The sequence below is a fragment of the Tachypleus tridentatus genome, chromosome 10 (genome assembly GCF_004210375.1).
Source record: "Tachypleus tridentatus isolate NWPU-2018 chromosome 10, ASM421037v1, whole genome shotgun sequence".
Taxonomy (NCBI): domain Eukaryota; kingdom Metazoa; phylum Arthropoda; class Merostomata; order Xiphosura; family Limulidae; genus Tachypleus; species Tachypleus tridentatus.
This window is the reverse complement of record NC_134834.1, coordinates 68,672,814-68,686,955: the sequence shown is the minus strand read 5'-3', so window position 1 is coordinate 68,686,955 and position 14,142 is coordinate 68,672,814. Positions and strand designations below refer to the sequence as shown.

Below are 14,142 nucleotides of genomic sequence, written 5' to 3'. Positions count from 1 at the left end.
AATTAGTACATGTACACACATGCACTGGTGTTAAAATCACTAAATTTGATCTTTGACATTTTAAACAATGACAGAATCTAATGTTTTAGCTCTTTCCAACTGTACTTGACACCATTGCTTCAATTAAATCACTTAATACTGATTTTACTAATCACTAATTCAAATTAGTGCTATTATGTGTTTCATAGTAAGAAATTCACAAACACAATTCAGTGACTTTGCATTCAAAACTCCCAGAAATCAATTGAAAACAAAATTTTTTGTGTGTATAAAATAAAGTTATTGGATAAATTTCAACTCTGAAGTTTAATTGTGTTTTTTATTGTGGAAGAACAAATACAAATTTATTTTGTATAATTTTTAATTCAGTGTTACAATTTTTCTTTTGAGGCAGAATGTACATAATCTGTGCAATACAGTTAAAGGCTAAGCAATTTACCTTCCAGAAAAACAGAAAATTCCTTTAAGTACAAAGTGTTATTCAGATATTGAAAGAACAAGTTACTGCAACAGTTGGTTTCAATAGTTTATCACTATACTTCACTTTTCTCTAATCTATGGTCAAGTGAGAGATCACATGATCCAACAACACAAGGTCCAACTGGTCACAAGTATAACTGACAGTACATTGTATCTCATTCAAATATAAGGATTTTAATCAATACATGAAACATTAATCTCATCATGATAAAAAAACACCTCAAATCAGACACATTTTCAGTACACTATCAAAGAAATACGGAAAAAAATATTAAAAATTCACAAAGCCACTTCATTCAAGGTCACCACTTATCCTGTTGAACCTACTGTACTATTTTCAACAATGAAGATTAAACAAGACAAATGTTATTTATATATCAGAGATAAACAATTCTTGAACTGGTATGATCCAGATGATTGTCACCTCATGTTTCAATCACACTTGCAACATGTAGACATTTTTGAAAATATTTTCTCCAGCTCAGATTTAAAAATGTTGGATAATTTTAAAACTATATATAGGATTAAAATCCTTTTTTTTAAAATAAAAAAAAGACTTACAAATGGCAATACTTATTAATTTAAGTCTATTAATAGAATGACATTTGTAATCTTTCAAGCAAAAATTAAACTTTTAATTTTTCTATCTAGCAACCATTTAAGTGTTTAGAATATTTCAAAAAATCCATTTATTCCATCAACATTCTTTGAGAATAACACTTAAAGCAATGAAAAATAATTTCTGTACATCAACTTTTCCACCAGAACTTTGAAAGTCACAAGTTATTAGTATAAACTATCTTCCATGCAAGTCATACAAAAGGTATAATTCTGTATAACAAGTTAAAATCAGTTTCAAAAGCTGACAGCACTTACATCTAATATTCAAGTAACAACTTTTGACATTGTCTTTCTAAAAATAAATATAACAGGCTTCTTATAAGCAGGCTGTTCAAACATCTGAATCAAATATTGATCTTCATTTTATTCAAAATAATATTGAATTTAAAAACTAGAAGATTACTAACTCTTTGTCTAAGACTGGTGAGGACTCATTTAGAGTATAATATGAAGTACATCCAGTACTGAAACATTAGTTATGATATTATGTTTAAAACATTATCTGAGGTTAGGTAGTTTTCCTGGTAGCTTCCTATGTTCAAGTGGTAGAACAAAACTCAAAATTGACAGTGGCTAGTTAACAAAAAAAATCCATGGATTCTAGAGTTTAGTAAAAGCTCATCAAGCAGAATTGCCATTTTTGACAGCTGACAATCAAAGCACTATGAGTATTCAGACAAGTTGTAAACAATGTTAAAGATTTTTTAATTTTTACAAGTGCAGCATTTATACAAAAAGAAACATGAAGAAAATCAATTCATAAATATTTCCAAATAGGTTTTTGTGCACATCGGTCTCATGCACATTTTAATAAGGTTTCTCAAATTTAAATTAGCAACTAAAAATACTGCATTCAAATCATGTTTCAAGCTTTTCTTAGTTTTGTTTTCATTTAATGTTATGAAATGTTGTTACCCAAATTGCATCTAAATTATGTATAGTATATTAAAATATATTCAATCGTTCCTGGAAATTTATATCAAATTAAAGAATTTCCAAATTATCACTTGTGATCTGTATTTCACTTGAGTGACTTACACTCCTACATCACAAGACATTTGACAGATTACAGGTGATTCTTAAGAATCAGGCAATATAAACTAACAAAACCATAGAATGTTTTACTACATTTGAATAAATCTCAGAAATGATTCCTAGAAAGAAAGAAAAAAAGCTAACTAGAGAACCAAAGAAGTTTCCAATCTCTGTGTGAAAAAACTAAGTGAAAAATGGCCCTTTTGCTGAAACAGTTCATCATAAAACAGAAAAAAATCAAACTGCATAAAAACTATATTCAATGCAGCCCTTCACAGTCATAAACCAATTCAGCAAACACTTGAAGATAGATCATGCATACTACAATAGAAGGTTATAATTCTAACAGACACATAATTTTCCCATAATTAAATTTAATACCTATTCTTCCATAATATAATTAAAATAGTCCCAATATTCAAGTTTGTATATCCAAATTTCCATTATAAGATTTAAAGAAATCACATGTTCAGGAAAGATTACTCATCAATGTATTCTACAATTGTTTTCCTCTTTCACAATGATTCTTCTGAGTAATTTGGCAAAAAGTGAATCATTTCTATGACTTCTTCCTGGTTTATAAGCCAATCAACTAATCTTTTATAAGGATGCACATTTCTCTCAAGATTTACCCTTAACCCAAGGCATTCTTATCACAGCTCATACAACCCTTTAAGTGACTCATCACTTGTGAGCAAGACAAAACGGAAATATTTATTTTGTTAGGAGTTGTATAGATATGAAGTAATTCTAATTAAGTACATGATATGCATCTCAATGATATATTCAAGATTTAGATAATGTTGTGTTAATTTATTATTAAAATCAATCAAGTGGCAGTACAATTTGATTATGACCTATCATCAGTTCAGTCTATATACAGATGCAATGGCTTATCCAACATCACCTATCTGTGGCAGTCATAAACAGAATAAGATAACATTTCTTTCACTATTCCTTAAACATTCTAAAATATCATGCTATAATTACTTATTTTATCTACACTAATTATAACAGTTTTACACTTCGGATTATTTATCATTATATATCATTGCATTCAAGGTGTTTTACGTGCACTGTCTTACACTGACTTAATAAACTGCACAGAAAATATACTGGGTTAAAGAAATATAATTTATTGATTTCCACAGTAAATTACAGAATTGTATAATTATCATCATATAATATGATTTACGCACATCACCCACCTTTTCCCATGAACCATACTTTTCCAGTTGCTCAAATGTGTACTTGTCTTCAATAAAGTCTGGTTTTACACTGTATAAAGCTACTTAAACGTTATCCATACTAGCTGTCCCTAATTTAGCAATGACAGACTAGAGGGAAGGCACCAGCTTTTACACTACTCTTTTATCAATAAAAAGTGGAATTGACTATCATATTACAATGACTAAAAGGTTGAGTATGTTTGATAACAGGGATTCAAATCTACAACTCTCAAATTATGGGTGAAGCACCATCACAACCAAAGCATGCCAAGCCAACCAAATGTCTAAATCTTGTACAGGTTTATTATGTATGTAAAGTTTCTAGTTTAACTACATGGATACTGTGTATACTGTAAATGTTTTCAAAAAAAATGCAAGTTTTAAGCTGAACATAAACAAGTATATTTAACTAGCATGATGTGTTATACTGCTTAAAAAGTATTAAAGAACTTACAAAATGAATATTATGATTAAAATTAATTCTTTTACCTGTAGAATGTCATAAAGATTGACAGTTATTATTCATCTTGTAAACAACCCCTATGATAATTAATTTAAACTGCTAAACTCTCCATATACCTGAATGTTAAATAATTTTAATATATATTTAAATATCATTAAGGAATAATATGCTAATAAGACACTAAACTCCTTACCAAATTGAGCTATTATAAATAACCAGGTATCTCAAACCATAACTGAACTCCTCCATATTTAAATAACCTTTGACCCAATGAACACATACAAGTAAATGAAAGTCACTAGAAGTAACTAACATAGTAAGAGCTATTATCATTACTTACTTTGATAAAATTATTTAGGAATACTGGAGGTAACATTTTATTATGAAATACATAAAATTTGAAATTCTAATTACAAATATATAAGAGACTTTTAGAATATTTGAAGCCAAATTACATGATCCATCCTTGACACAAAGTCCATCAGCTTGTGATTTTATTATGGACAATAATGACTGATGGTAGGTTTATAACATTATCTTCCAGCTCATAATTACATGATTAACATAAGGTTACACAACTGCATTATAAACTACATACATAATTTCAGAGTTAATACCTCAATTTTGACAAAATACCACTATTTTACAACAGATCATTTCTGATAATCTCTCCATGTTGTTTCCAGCTAGAATTATTAATGGTTTAAATTATTATTTGACAAGTCCACGTACATGTCTGTGTGTGCTTATAACTAGCGTCAGTGATAAACCACTGGACCATTTGCAAATAAATCTGACATATACACCCAGCTCCTCTCTCCTCCCCAAAGAACATTTGCAGACACATACAAATATGATTACCTAATGTTTCTACCGAGGAGCTCCCGTTTTCCCTGTGTGTTGAACAGTTACATCAGTTACAGACTTTCACCGTCCCCAGATATTTGGTGCAACAAATTTCAAACTTAAATAACAGTATTATAAACTGTTATCTCAAAATCCCTTTAAAATATTTGGTTTCTACAGAACTAATAGAAATATTATTAGCTAACTTATACTAAGCTACATTAATAAATTTTCATAATAACAATAATATTAATACTATTCAAACTATACATCCAAGTCGCTACTGGTCACAAATAAGTTAATATTATACTAGTAATGGTATCATCAGGAAACATTTAATGTCAAATGAACTAGCATTTACCAAATTATTCGTTAAAACTAAGAATAAAACCCAAACACTTGAAACGGTTAAGTTTCGTTGCACTGTAACTTTTTATGATATCTTTGCAGAAAATAAAAATATCAACTAAATTTTGAATTTGAAATATATACACTTACCACATGAAAGTGCAGCTACGAGAAATATTATTTGCATTTTATTCACTAATTTTGCTTTGCTACCTTATTTGTTTTAATTACCATAAAATAAACACTTTTGTCTTGACAGGAACAACTTAACACGCAGACAATAAACGAAACAACTTCCTTCCAATATAAAAATATAAGTAGCAATGGCGAACAACACACCCAACTACGTCTTCCTCTGTTATCAACTTGTCATAATAATCGCAAAAAAAATCAGGTGATTATTGCAAACATGGTTTGTGCTGACGTCTAGTGGCTTAAATCATAAACACTGAAATAATCAAATAAAGATTAAGACGTTTGACGAAATATAAAACACTTTTATTTACAGGAACTTTGAACATTTTGGAACAGCTTTGTTTCATTTTAAGAAAAATTTGAAAATAATTTTGCATTGTTATTCGTTTACTAATGTTAGAGTATCGTCAATCACTAACTTACTTAAGTTTTCAGTAAAGTCATAAACAAAAGGAAAAACTTATATAGAATATGTTAAGAATGCATCTTAAATTACACATCACATGATAGAATTATAATTATTCTTAACAAACAGATGTGTTTTATGATAAACATAAACTCTGAATCAGGAATGTGATCTCTATGCTTATCTGAAGATCAAATTATAAGGTCTTGATCTCAGTCATGGCGACGCTGAAAAACCTTACAAAAACAAGATTACACATGCAGGCTTCTACAAACGTCAACTTTTTTTCTTATTTATTGCATTCTGTATAACATTTGTTTTCGTCAGACGTTCCTGATAACCTCTCGGCTATCGTTTATAGTTTAGATACACCAAAATGATTATCATTTTATTTGCTCTTGTAAGGATTTGACCTTCTTTCTGGGAGCTGTAGAATACAACAGGAAAGGTATTTACAACATTTTACAACTATTTTCCCCATTTACATATAAATGAATGTTTTAATTAATAATGCAACAATTCTTTTTCAAACCGAACCACCTTATCTTGAAAATGAAAATGTTTTTAAGATGTAAAAATCATTTGCAAAAAAAAAAAACTATTGTTTTAGATAATGAGCAAACAAATGTCATAACCGATATAAAAATACCTGTTGTGTATCATTTTGTAGACTATATTCCTAAATGGACTCAGTAAAATTAAACAAAGTGAACAAAAGTTTCACAATTTTTGAAATTACTTTTTTCTTTAAATAGGTATGATATGAATAAATATGTTTGGTGCTTGTTTGTTGAATGTTACATAAGAGCTATTCGAAGGCCACATGCACTATTAGACTCTAATTTAAAACTGATAGGCTAAAGGAAATGCAATAGCGCCCACGGCAAACTCCTGGTTTACTCTAATTTATCGGAATTGAGGCTGGCAAATACGTTTTACAGAAAAGGGGCGATGTTTGAACACCAGCTAATTTTAAATCACAGAGGCTGTAGGTGGATAATGAATATTAAAAAAAAAAAAGAGACTATACAATGAAAGTTTAATATCAGTTCACGTCCGTAGAATATGTTAATCTTAGTTGCGGTCTTTCGTCTTCATGCAGAAAATTTGGTCTCAGCATGTCAAATCTCGGTGTTGAAAATATTTCTGCTATGAATATTAAAAGTCCAAAAATAACTTTGGATTTTCGAGAGCGTTTCGCTTTCGAAACGCATTTTATTTTCCATTCAACTTTTATAAGAGCTATAAGCGTTAAATAACAGCAAATCCTGCATTATAAAATAATATCATATGGAAATTTAGCAATAAATATATACGGTTACAGGCCGATGTTCTGAATAGCCGTAGTGTCAAAAGCCTAATGTTTATTCTGCTTGTCATATTACATAACCAGTAGTACGTATATAAAGTTACATTAGGGATATAAGCGATAATATTTTGAGGTATATTTGCAATTATTCCAGAGACCTAGATTACACTGTACAACAATTTTTATGAAAAGTTTTGCAGGGGCCTGGCATGGCCAAGCGCGTAAGGCGTGCGACTCGTAATCCGAGGGTCGCGGGTTCGCGCCCGCGTCGCGCTAAACATGCTCGCCCTCCCAGCCGTGGGGGCGTATAATGTCACGGTCAATCTCACTATTCGTTGGTAAAAGAGTAGCCCAAGAGTTTTGCTTCCTGAAAAGTTTTGGCTGATTGTGACTGGTACCTGGTGGGTATGTACAAATACAGTTTTGGTTTTGCTTCCTCACGTTGGAGCTCTGAGAAATAGACAATTAACTGTTTATCGGCAATAACGCATTTAATTGCGTTTATGTTTCTAATACGCTATTAAGTTCAACATAATTAAAAGTGTTTTGCTCCTGATTTTCGTTTGTATTCAACGTCCGGTGCATCATGTTGCAGTGTCTAACACCCACTATTCGTTGATAAAAGAGTAGCCCAAGAGTTGGCGGTGGGTGGTGATGACTAGCTGCCTTCCCTCTAGTCTTACACTGCTAAATTAGGGACGGCTAGCACAAATAGCCCTCGAGTAGCTTTGTGCGAAATTCCAAAACAAACAAACAAACAAACGTGTCTAACAGTCGTTAGCAAGCATTGACGGATTCCAGTTGCCCTGATATCGTTTTTCCATTGTAGCAAAACTGAAGATTTCGATGAAATGGTACGTGATTGGCAAATTTGGATGCAATTTTCGTGATCAGCAGCCAAAAGTCTATAAAGAACACCCAACAGTGTTCAAGAAGCAAAAACTTTGTTGTGCAGTGTTATTAACAGTCATTAAAACTTTGCAGTATTTTGAGAAAAAAAAAAAAGTCTAAATCCTCATAATAATATCATTGTTACTATTATTATAAAAACAGAATAAAAAATAATTAGAATAAACAAGAATAAAAAAAACTCCAGTACTAATGGTGGGGAATTTTCGGAATTTCGCTGTTGCAAACAATCCGAGCTTCCAATCTGTTATTGTGGTATATTACAACGAAGTTCTGCAATTACAACTTTTACATTGAATACATGTGAGGAGTGCCCATGTGGTAGAGTTATTGGTTTCATGGATGGTAACGAGCCCCAACCTGTGCGAAACTACAAATTTTCCCTTTCTCTAAATTTTGGGCTGATTATCCTTGTGATAGACATTACGTTAATGTGAATTATACGTAACAGAAGTGCTGTTGACTCGTCAGCAGCTCAAAATTAGGTACGGCGGCATGTAGCCTTTGAAGTTTTGTCAACACAAATTGTAAACTAAAAACGTTTGTTGTTCAAATGCTCAAAAGCATAAGTGATAAACGCAGCGTTTTATGTAGTGCAACATATAGCGTTACAACTGCCTAATAAGTGGCTTTAAACTCTTACATTAAATATCATTTAACTAAAATTAAATCATTGTAATTGTAGTTGATTTTCACTACATAATAGACTATTTGCACTCCGTCCGCTGCAGTGAATCGAACTTCTAAATTTAGAGTTGCAATTTTGTAAACTTATTCATATCTTGACAAAAATATGTATACATACTATAATAAATAGTACTTGTGAGCAAAAACTTCAGTGTGATGTACACAGTTGTTGAAAGATTTTAGTATGGATATTATTATAAATAAAATAAAACAAGCAAACTATTCTTTCTTCGACGCTGTAAAAGTTTTGACTTATTGTTTAAATTTCATATTATAAAATTCTGAACAAAAACTATTCAAACATTCGACACTGATACTATCGATCAATATACATTGGACATATTCCATTTAGAACCTGTCAGAAACATTACCATAAGAAGGAACAGTGAAGGTAGTTCTTAAATACGAGCCGAAGATGGACCACTCTATACGTACATTTATATCTCAAACCAAAACATCTTGATGAATTACAGTAGACTGATCGACCGGGTGACCCCTCAATTTTACACAAAATATGAGGAATACTTATAAAATTATATCATATTTGTTGAAATTTATACCTACCACTTCAAATATTTTCATCAATAAAGACCACTTTTACTTTGATAGATCTCACGTCTTCAGTTTATGAAAGTATATCAGATATTTTTTTTAGAATTTTCCAAAATAAATAATTCCATAATGATTCAGAAAGGTACGATATGCAAGTATTATAAATTACTCCTTTTTAAAACGTAGTATGTTAATGTATTTTAATTAATGTAATTTCTTTTCAATTTCAGATCAAATTTCCATCTTAATTACATGTTTTAAAGTCTTAATGAACGATTTGTTTTGAATTTCGCACAAAACTACCCGAGGGCTATCTACGCTAGCCGTCCCTAATTTAGCAGTGTAAGACTAGAGGGAAGGCAGCTAGTCATCACCACCCACCGCCAACTCTTGGGCTACTCTTACCAACGAACAGTAGGATTGACAGTCACATTATGACGCCCCCACGGCTGAACGGACGAACATTTTTGAGTGACCTGGATTCGAACCCGTGACACTCGGATTACGAGTTGAACGCCTTAACACGCTTGGCCACTGAATGAACGGAATGCGAGTGATATTTTAGTATTAAAGGGCCTACTACGCAAGGTCCAATGCTAAGTACAGGACTTACCAATCCTTGCATCTGCCCGACTTGTTGGACAAATATCTCGCGTGCTATGGTCGGTCATATGTGAAGATAAAGAAGTTGGGCGTTCAAGTTCCCCCTTTTTCGCTATTAGATGATGGCCTGGTAATGTAAATGTACTGGAACTTCATAACTTTTGTTCAAAATCAGTGTTCAAGCATCGTTTTGTTCTGGGTATTCACCTCTTAAAGTCAGTTTTGGAAGTGTTTGGCTCTAAAATGTTCACGCGAGTGGGTAGGAATGCTGTTTACTATCAGTTAACTCAGTAGATATTAGTCGGACGAAGATAATGGCACGAAGTTGTGATATCGTTGATCCTTAGAACTTAAATGTGTTTTAAGTGCATTAAAATAACATTTCGTTTGTTACAGACTTAAGTTAAAGTAACTAGAGGAACGAGGAGTTCATGTGAAAGTTACTGTTAGGTGTATGAAAGCCACAACATAGCTTTTGCAACAGTGACATTAATACCTACATTTGTAACACTATAATTTGTCGATAACTTAATTTTGCGTTCCTTGTTCCATTTAATATTATTCATTATTAAGCATCATTTAGTTACTTTTATTGTCCCACTCATTACTACAAGACTTAAATTAACTATCCGTTGGCAAGCTGTTCCCTGAGGCATCACAAAGGTCTTAAAAAAAGTTCAAGCATTTACTACTGATTAAGAGCCTCTAACACCATGAATCTTCAAACTATTTTTATCGCTATGTGAGATATGCATACGTGTTTGATCACAATAAAATCAAGAATACAGCCTGGATGGTGTGCAGAAGAGAAACGTCTTACAAAACCTAAAAAAAAAAAAAGTTTTAATTTACACATTGGTTAGAAAACTATCCCATCCATTAGTACTGGGTGTAATATATTTACTGGTTAAAATTAAGCACCAAAATGCACTACTTACAAAAATTCTTAATAACCCAATTTCACACAAAAGTAAAAGATTGAATTTTTTCATATTTGCATAATCAAAAGTAAATTATTTACCAATTAGAACACTTATTTTACAGTAACAAACTTTATGACACGTATTAAAGATTTTGTGCAAGAATTCAAAATTATCTGAAATTATGGTGCCTTTTAATTTTTCTTTCCTACTTTGATGTAAAAAAATTAATCAACTAAAAGTTTAATAGGATTAGCACAAACCTAAAAAAGATTGTCAGAACAGTCAAATAATACTATGCAACACACATTTTTGTTCATGGATAGCATGTGTTATCTCTTAATTGCTTATGTTGTAAAAGTACAGAAAATGGCTATTATTCCTTTCAAACTTTGCTTCTGTGATCCGGAAAACGAAATTTAGAAATTAACCTATTTTCTATGTAAAAACAAGCAAATTTGCACATTTTCATTTACCAAGGTCTGAATAAAACATGAATCAAGATTTACATGTATTTATACTAGTTATACAAAAATGTTTGGAAGCGAGTAGTTTTCCGAGATTTGTGACTGTAAACCACTTTCACGTATCAGCTCCCAAATATAGTCTCCCAGCATGTTTTCGTTATACGCTCCTTGGTAGTAGCATTCAAAGCCCAGTATATCTTGATGAAAATGCTTGCCTTGCTCCTCTGAGTATGCTCCCATGTTTTCCTTGAATTTATCAAGATGAATGTCAAGGATATAGACTTTCAGAGACATGATGCAGCCTATTTTGCCATAGTTCTTCACCAGAGCCTCAACCAGTTCTACATAATTTCCAGCCTTGTGAATGCTCAAGAAGCCCTAAACCACTGCAACAAAGCTGCCCCAAGCTTTTTTCGTACTGAGCTTCTTGGGAAATTCTGTGCAATCCAGGATCTTTATCTGTGGTCCAACAAAGACACTAGCTTTGACCTTTGCCTCAGACAACTTAGGGAAGAAGTCTTGTACGTACTTGAAGGCTGCAGACTCCTTATCAAGAGCTGTGACAAATTGTTTCATTAGACTCAATTTTATGTGCAATGATGGGAACAACACCTTCAGATAGGTTTGTGTGTTCACTTAGGCAGCTAGAATTAAACTGAAGTGGTGAGTGGAAGTGAACGCCTGCATATACATTACTATGGAAAGTTCTAGAAAATTCTTGTAAGTTCGAGAAAATTCTCTATTAGCTACTCAGTGCTGAATCTACCTGGAATGTTCTGGAAAATGGGTAAACTTGAAAATTTCATTACCCAGGTTACAAAAGCAAAGTTTGAAGAGAAAAATAGGTCTTTTCCATTTACTTTAGGTATAAACAAGTGGGAATTTACACTTTCTACCCAGAAACAAGAAAAAGTGAAAATTTTGTTACATAGTGTAGCTAATCAATCTCTAATGGTGCCAAATTACATAATATTTGTAGTTTTATTTATGTCATTTGACATAAACACTGCCACAAGAAAAACATCTTAAACTACAAAGAATCTACTATTTTAGCTTTGGAAAAATAAGAAAAACTAATGCAGGGTATTTCACCTAAATCAAGTATAAAATTCAAACAGGAAGTATCAAAATAAATCTCAAAATAGTTAGTCTACACAAAGTGTAAGAACTAAACCTTTTGTTTTTCATCAACAATATTACAAAATGTAGCTAGTAATTCACACAAGTTAAAATTCACAAAAGAAAAACAAGATTGTGATTCAATAAGTATGGAAACTCAAGTTTAGAAAATCTGTGCATGTGTATTAAAGGACTACTGAAACATTAACTTTATAATATAATGGAAATTTATTACCATAAACATGTAAGAATTGATGCAGGAAAACACTAGTCTTCTGCAATGATACTACTTTATTCCATGGTTTGTTCAGAACAGCTTTGAACAAAGGTAAAGGAATCAAATGCTGTTTTTCTAACAGTGGTTTTTTGTATTTAATCTTTCAAAAGAAAATATCTGGTAAGACTGAAGTTTAACAGATTAGAAAAAAAAATCAAAGCAAAAACAAATTAATATCGCAAAAAGAAAAGTATGTTCCATTCAAAGTGTCTGACATTATCAGATCACAAGATGTATGTGCATATTTATACACATACATGCACATTTCCCCAGATCTAATAAATTCATGGAGCAATAAACCCCTTTTCTTTGAAAATTTATCAAACTGTATTAAAAAAGTTAACATAGTAGGTTTCAATACTTTAAAATATCCTATAACTTTTTTCATAGATGGCTTATTAAGGATCAATGCAACAGGCATGTTGTACTCAGCATTTCTCTGAATCAATTATGCAGCTAAATAATCAATTTTAAAAATAGTTAGGAAGGACAAATTTTTTCCTTTGAGCACAACATATTTTTTCATGTTTTTTAAATACAGCCCACACAGCAGTTCTATTTATTTTTGCAATCTGATACATCTTGGCAGAGCACACTTCAATATTATTTTGTTAATATTCTAATTTTTAATATTTTTTTAAACATATGATTTCAATTTGATTAATCAATAGTTAAACAAATTAATGCATAATCCTTTTTAAAAGGTTTCCTTCAGGATTTGGTGATCTTTAAAATTTCAATTACATCTTGTATGAACATTAAACCTTACTAAACTGATTCTGCTTCAGAAAAGAATGAAGGTGTTAAAGCGTTAACCTTAAATCACGAAGTAGTGTAGCAAACTCAGGTTTACACAGGAAACTTGTAATGTTGCATGTGGAAACTAGAAATGTCTTTTTGGGAAACCCAAAACTTGACTTTTGTACATCTCTAAAATGAACAAAAACTAGGTGGAAATTTGTATGAATAGCCTATTTCATCTAAAACCTTTGTCTAATGTAGACTTAATGTATAAGTATATTTGAAGCATACAATAAGCATGTACATTACAAAAGAACAACAGCTGAACTAAATAAAACAAAAATTCCCAATTACCAGCAATCCCAAATAGGAGTAGGGGGTGGAGAGAACTGGAGGTAACCAAATTTTCTTAACTACATTTTTTCACCATCACTTCTGTTATCAGATGTATGTCAGTCAGTTATGAGTTTATATATATCAACAAAAGAAATCATTCAATTTACAAGGAGACTACAAACAACAGTCTTCTATTTAAATTCTCTTCACGACAACAAACTTCGAATTTCCTTGTGTAAGTGGCATAAGAAGTCAACGTAAGAGGCACTTCCATCACTTCCACGGTCTTCCACAAGGTACTGACGAAATACTAATTCCAATTTGTCCCCTTGACGAACAATTGTCAGCTAGTAAAAAATTGACCAAAACAAATGATATTCAAGTGCACACGTAACATTTTCACTTATGATAATAAAGCTGGCATGTATGCATACACACAGTTATGCAATAAAAAATATTACATTAGCTGTTAATAAAAAAACTAAGAATGTCCATTTAAAATAAGTGACAAAAAATTCAAGCATAAAAAAGATAAATCATATTTATACTCATTTTACAATAATCTATGTTTCTGGTAAAGGCAAAAACATGATTCAAAT

General features: G+C 31.4%; 2 protein-coding genes across 19 annotated transcripts in view; both read right to left on the bottom strand.

Moving 5' to 3' along the window:
* The window catches only part of Sap-r (prosaposin), a 114,333-nt gene extending 108,893 nt beyond the window's left edge, over window positions 1-5,440 (bottom strand). For all 18 annotated transcript variants that reach the window (XM_076461910.1, XM_076461912.1, XM_076461917.1 and 15 more), the window contains exon 1: window positions 5,173-5,440. In XM_076461910.1, coding sequence (XP_076318025.1) covers window positions 5,173-5,209 — 37 coding nt within the window. In that variant the 5' untranslated portion in view covers window positions 5,210-5,440. The remainder of the gene's footprint in view (window positions 1-5,172) is intronic.
* Window positions 5,441-12,398: 6,958 nt separating this feature from the next.
* Window positions 12,399-14,142, bottom strand: part of LOC143229499 (protein transport protein Sec24C-like) — a 63,259-nt gene continuing 61,515 nt past the window's right edge. The window contains 1 exon segment of the mRNA XM_076461909.1: window positions 12,399-13,890. Within this exon segment, the coding sequence (XP_076318024.1) occupies window positions 13,750-13,890 (141 nt within the window). The 3' untranslated portion in view covers window positions 12,399-13,749.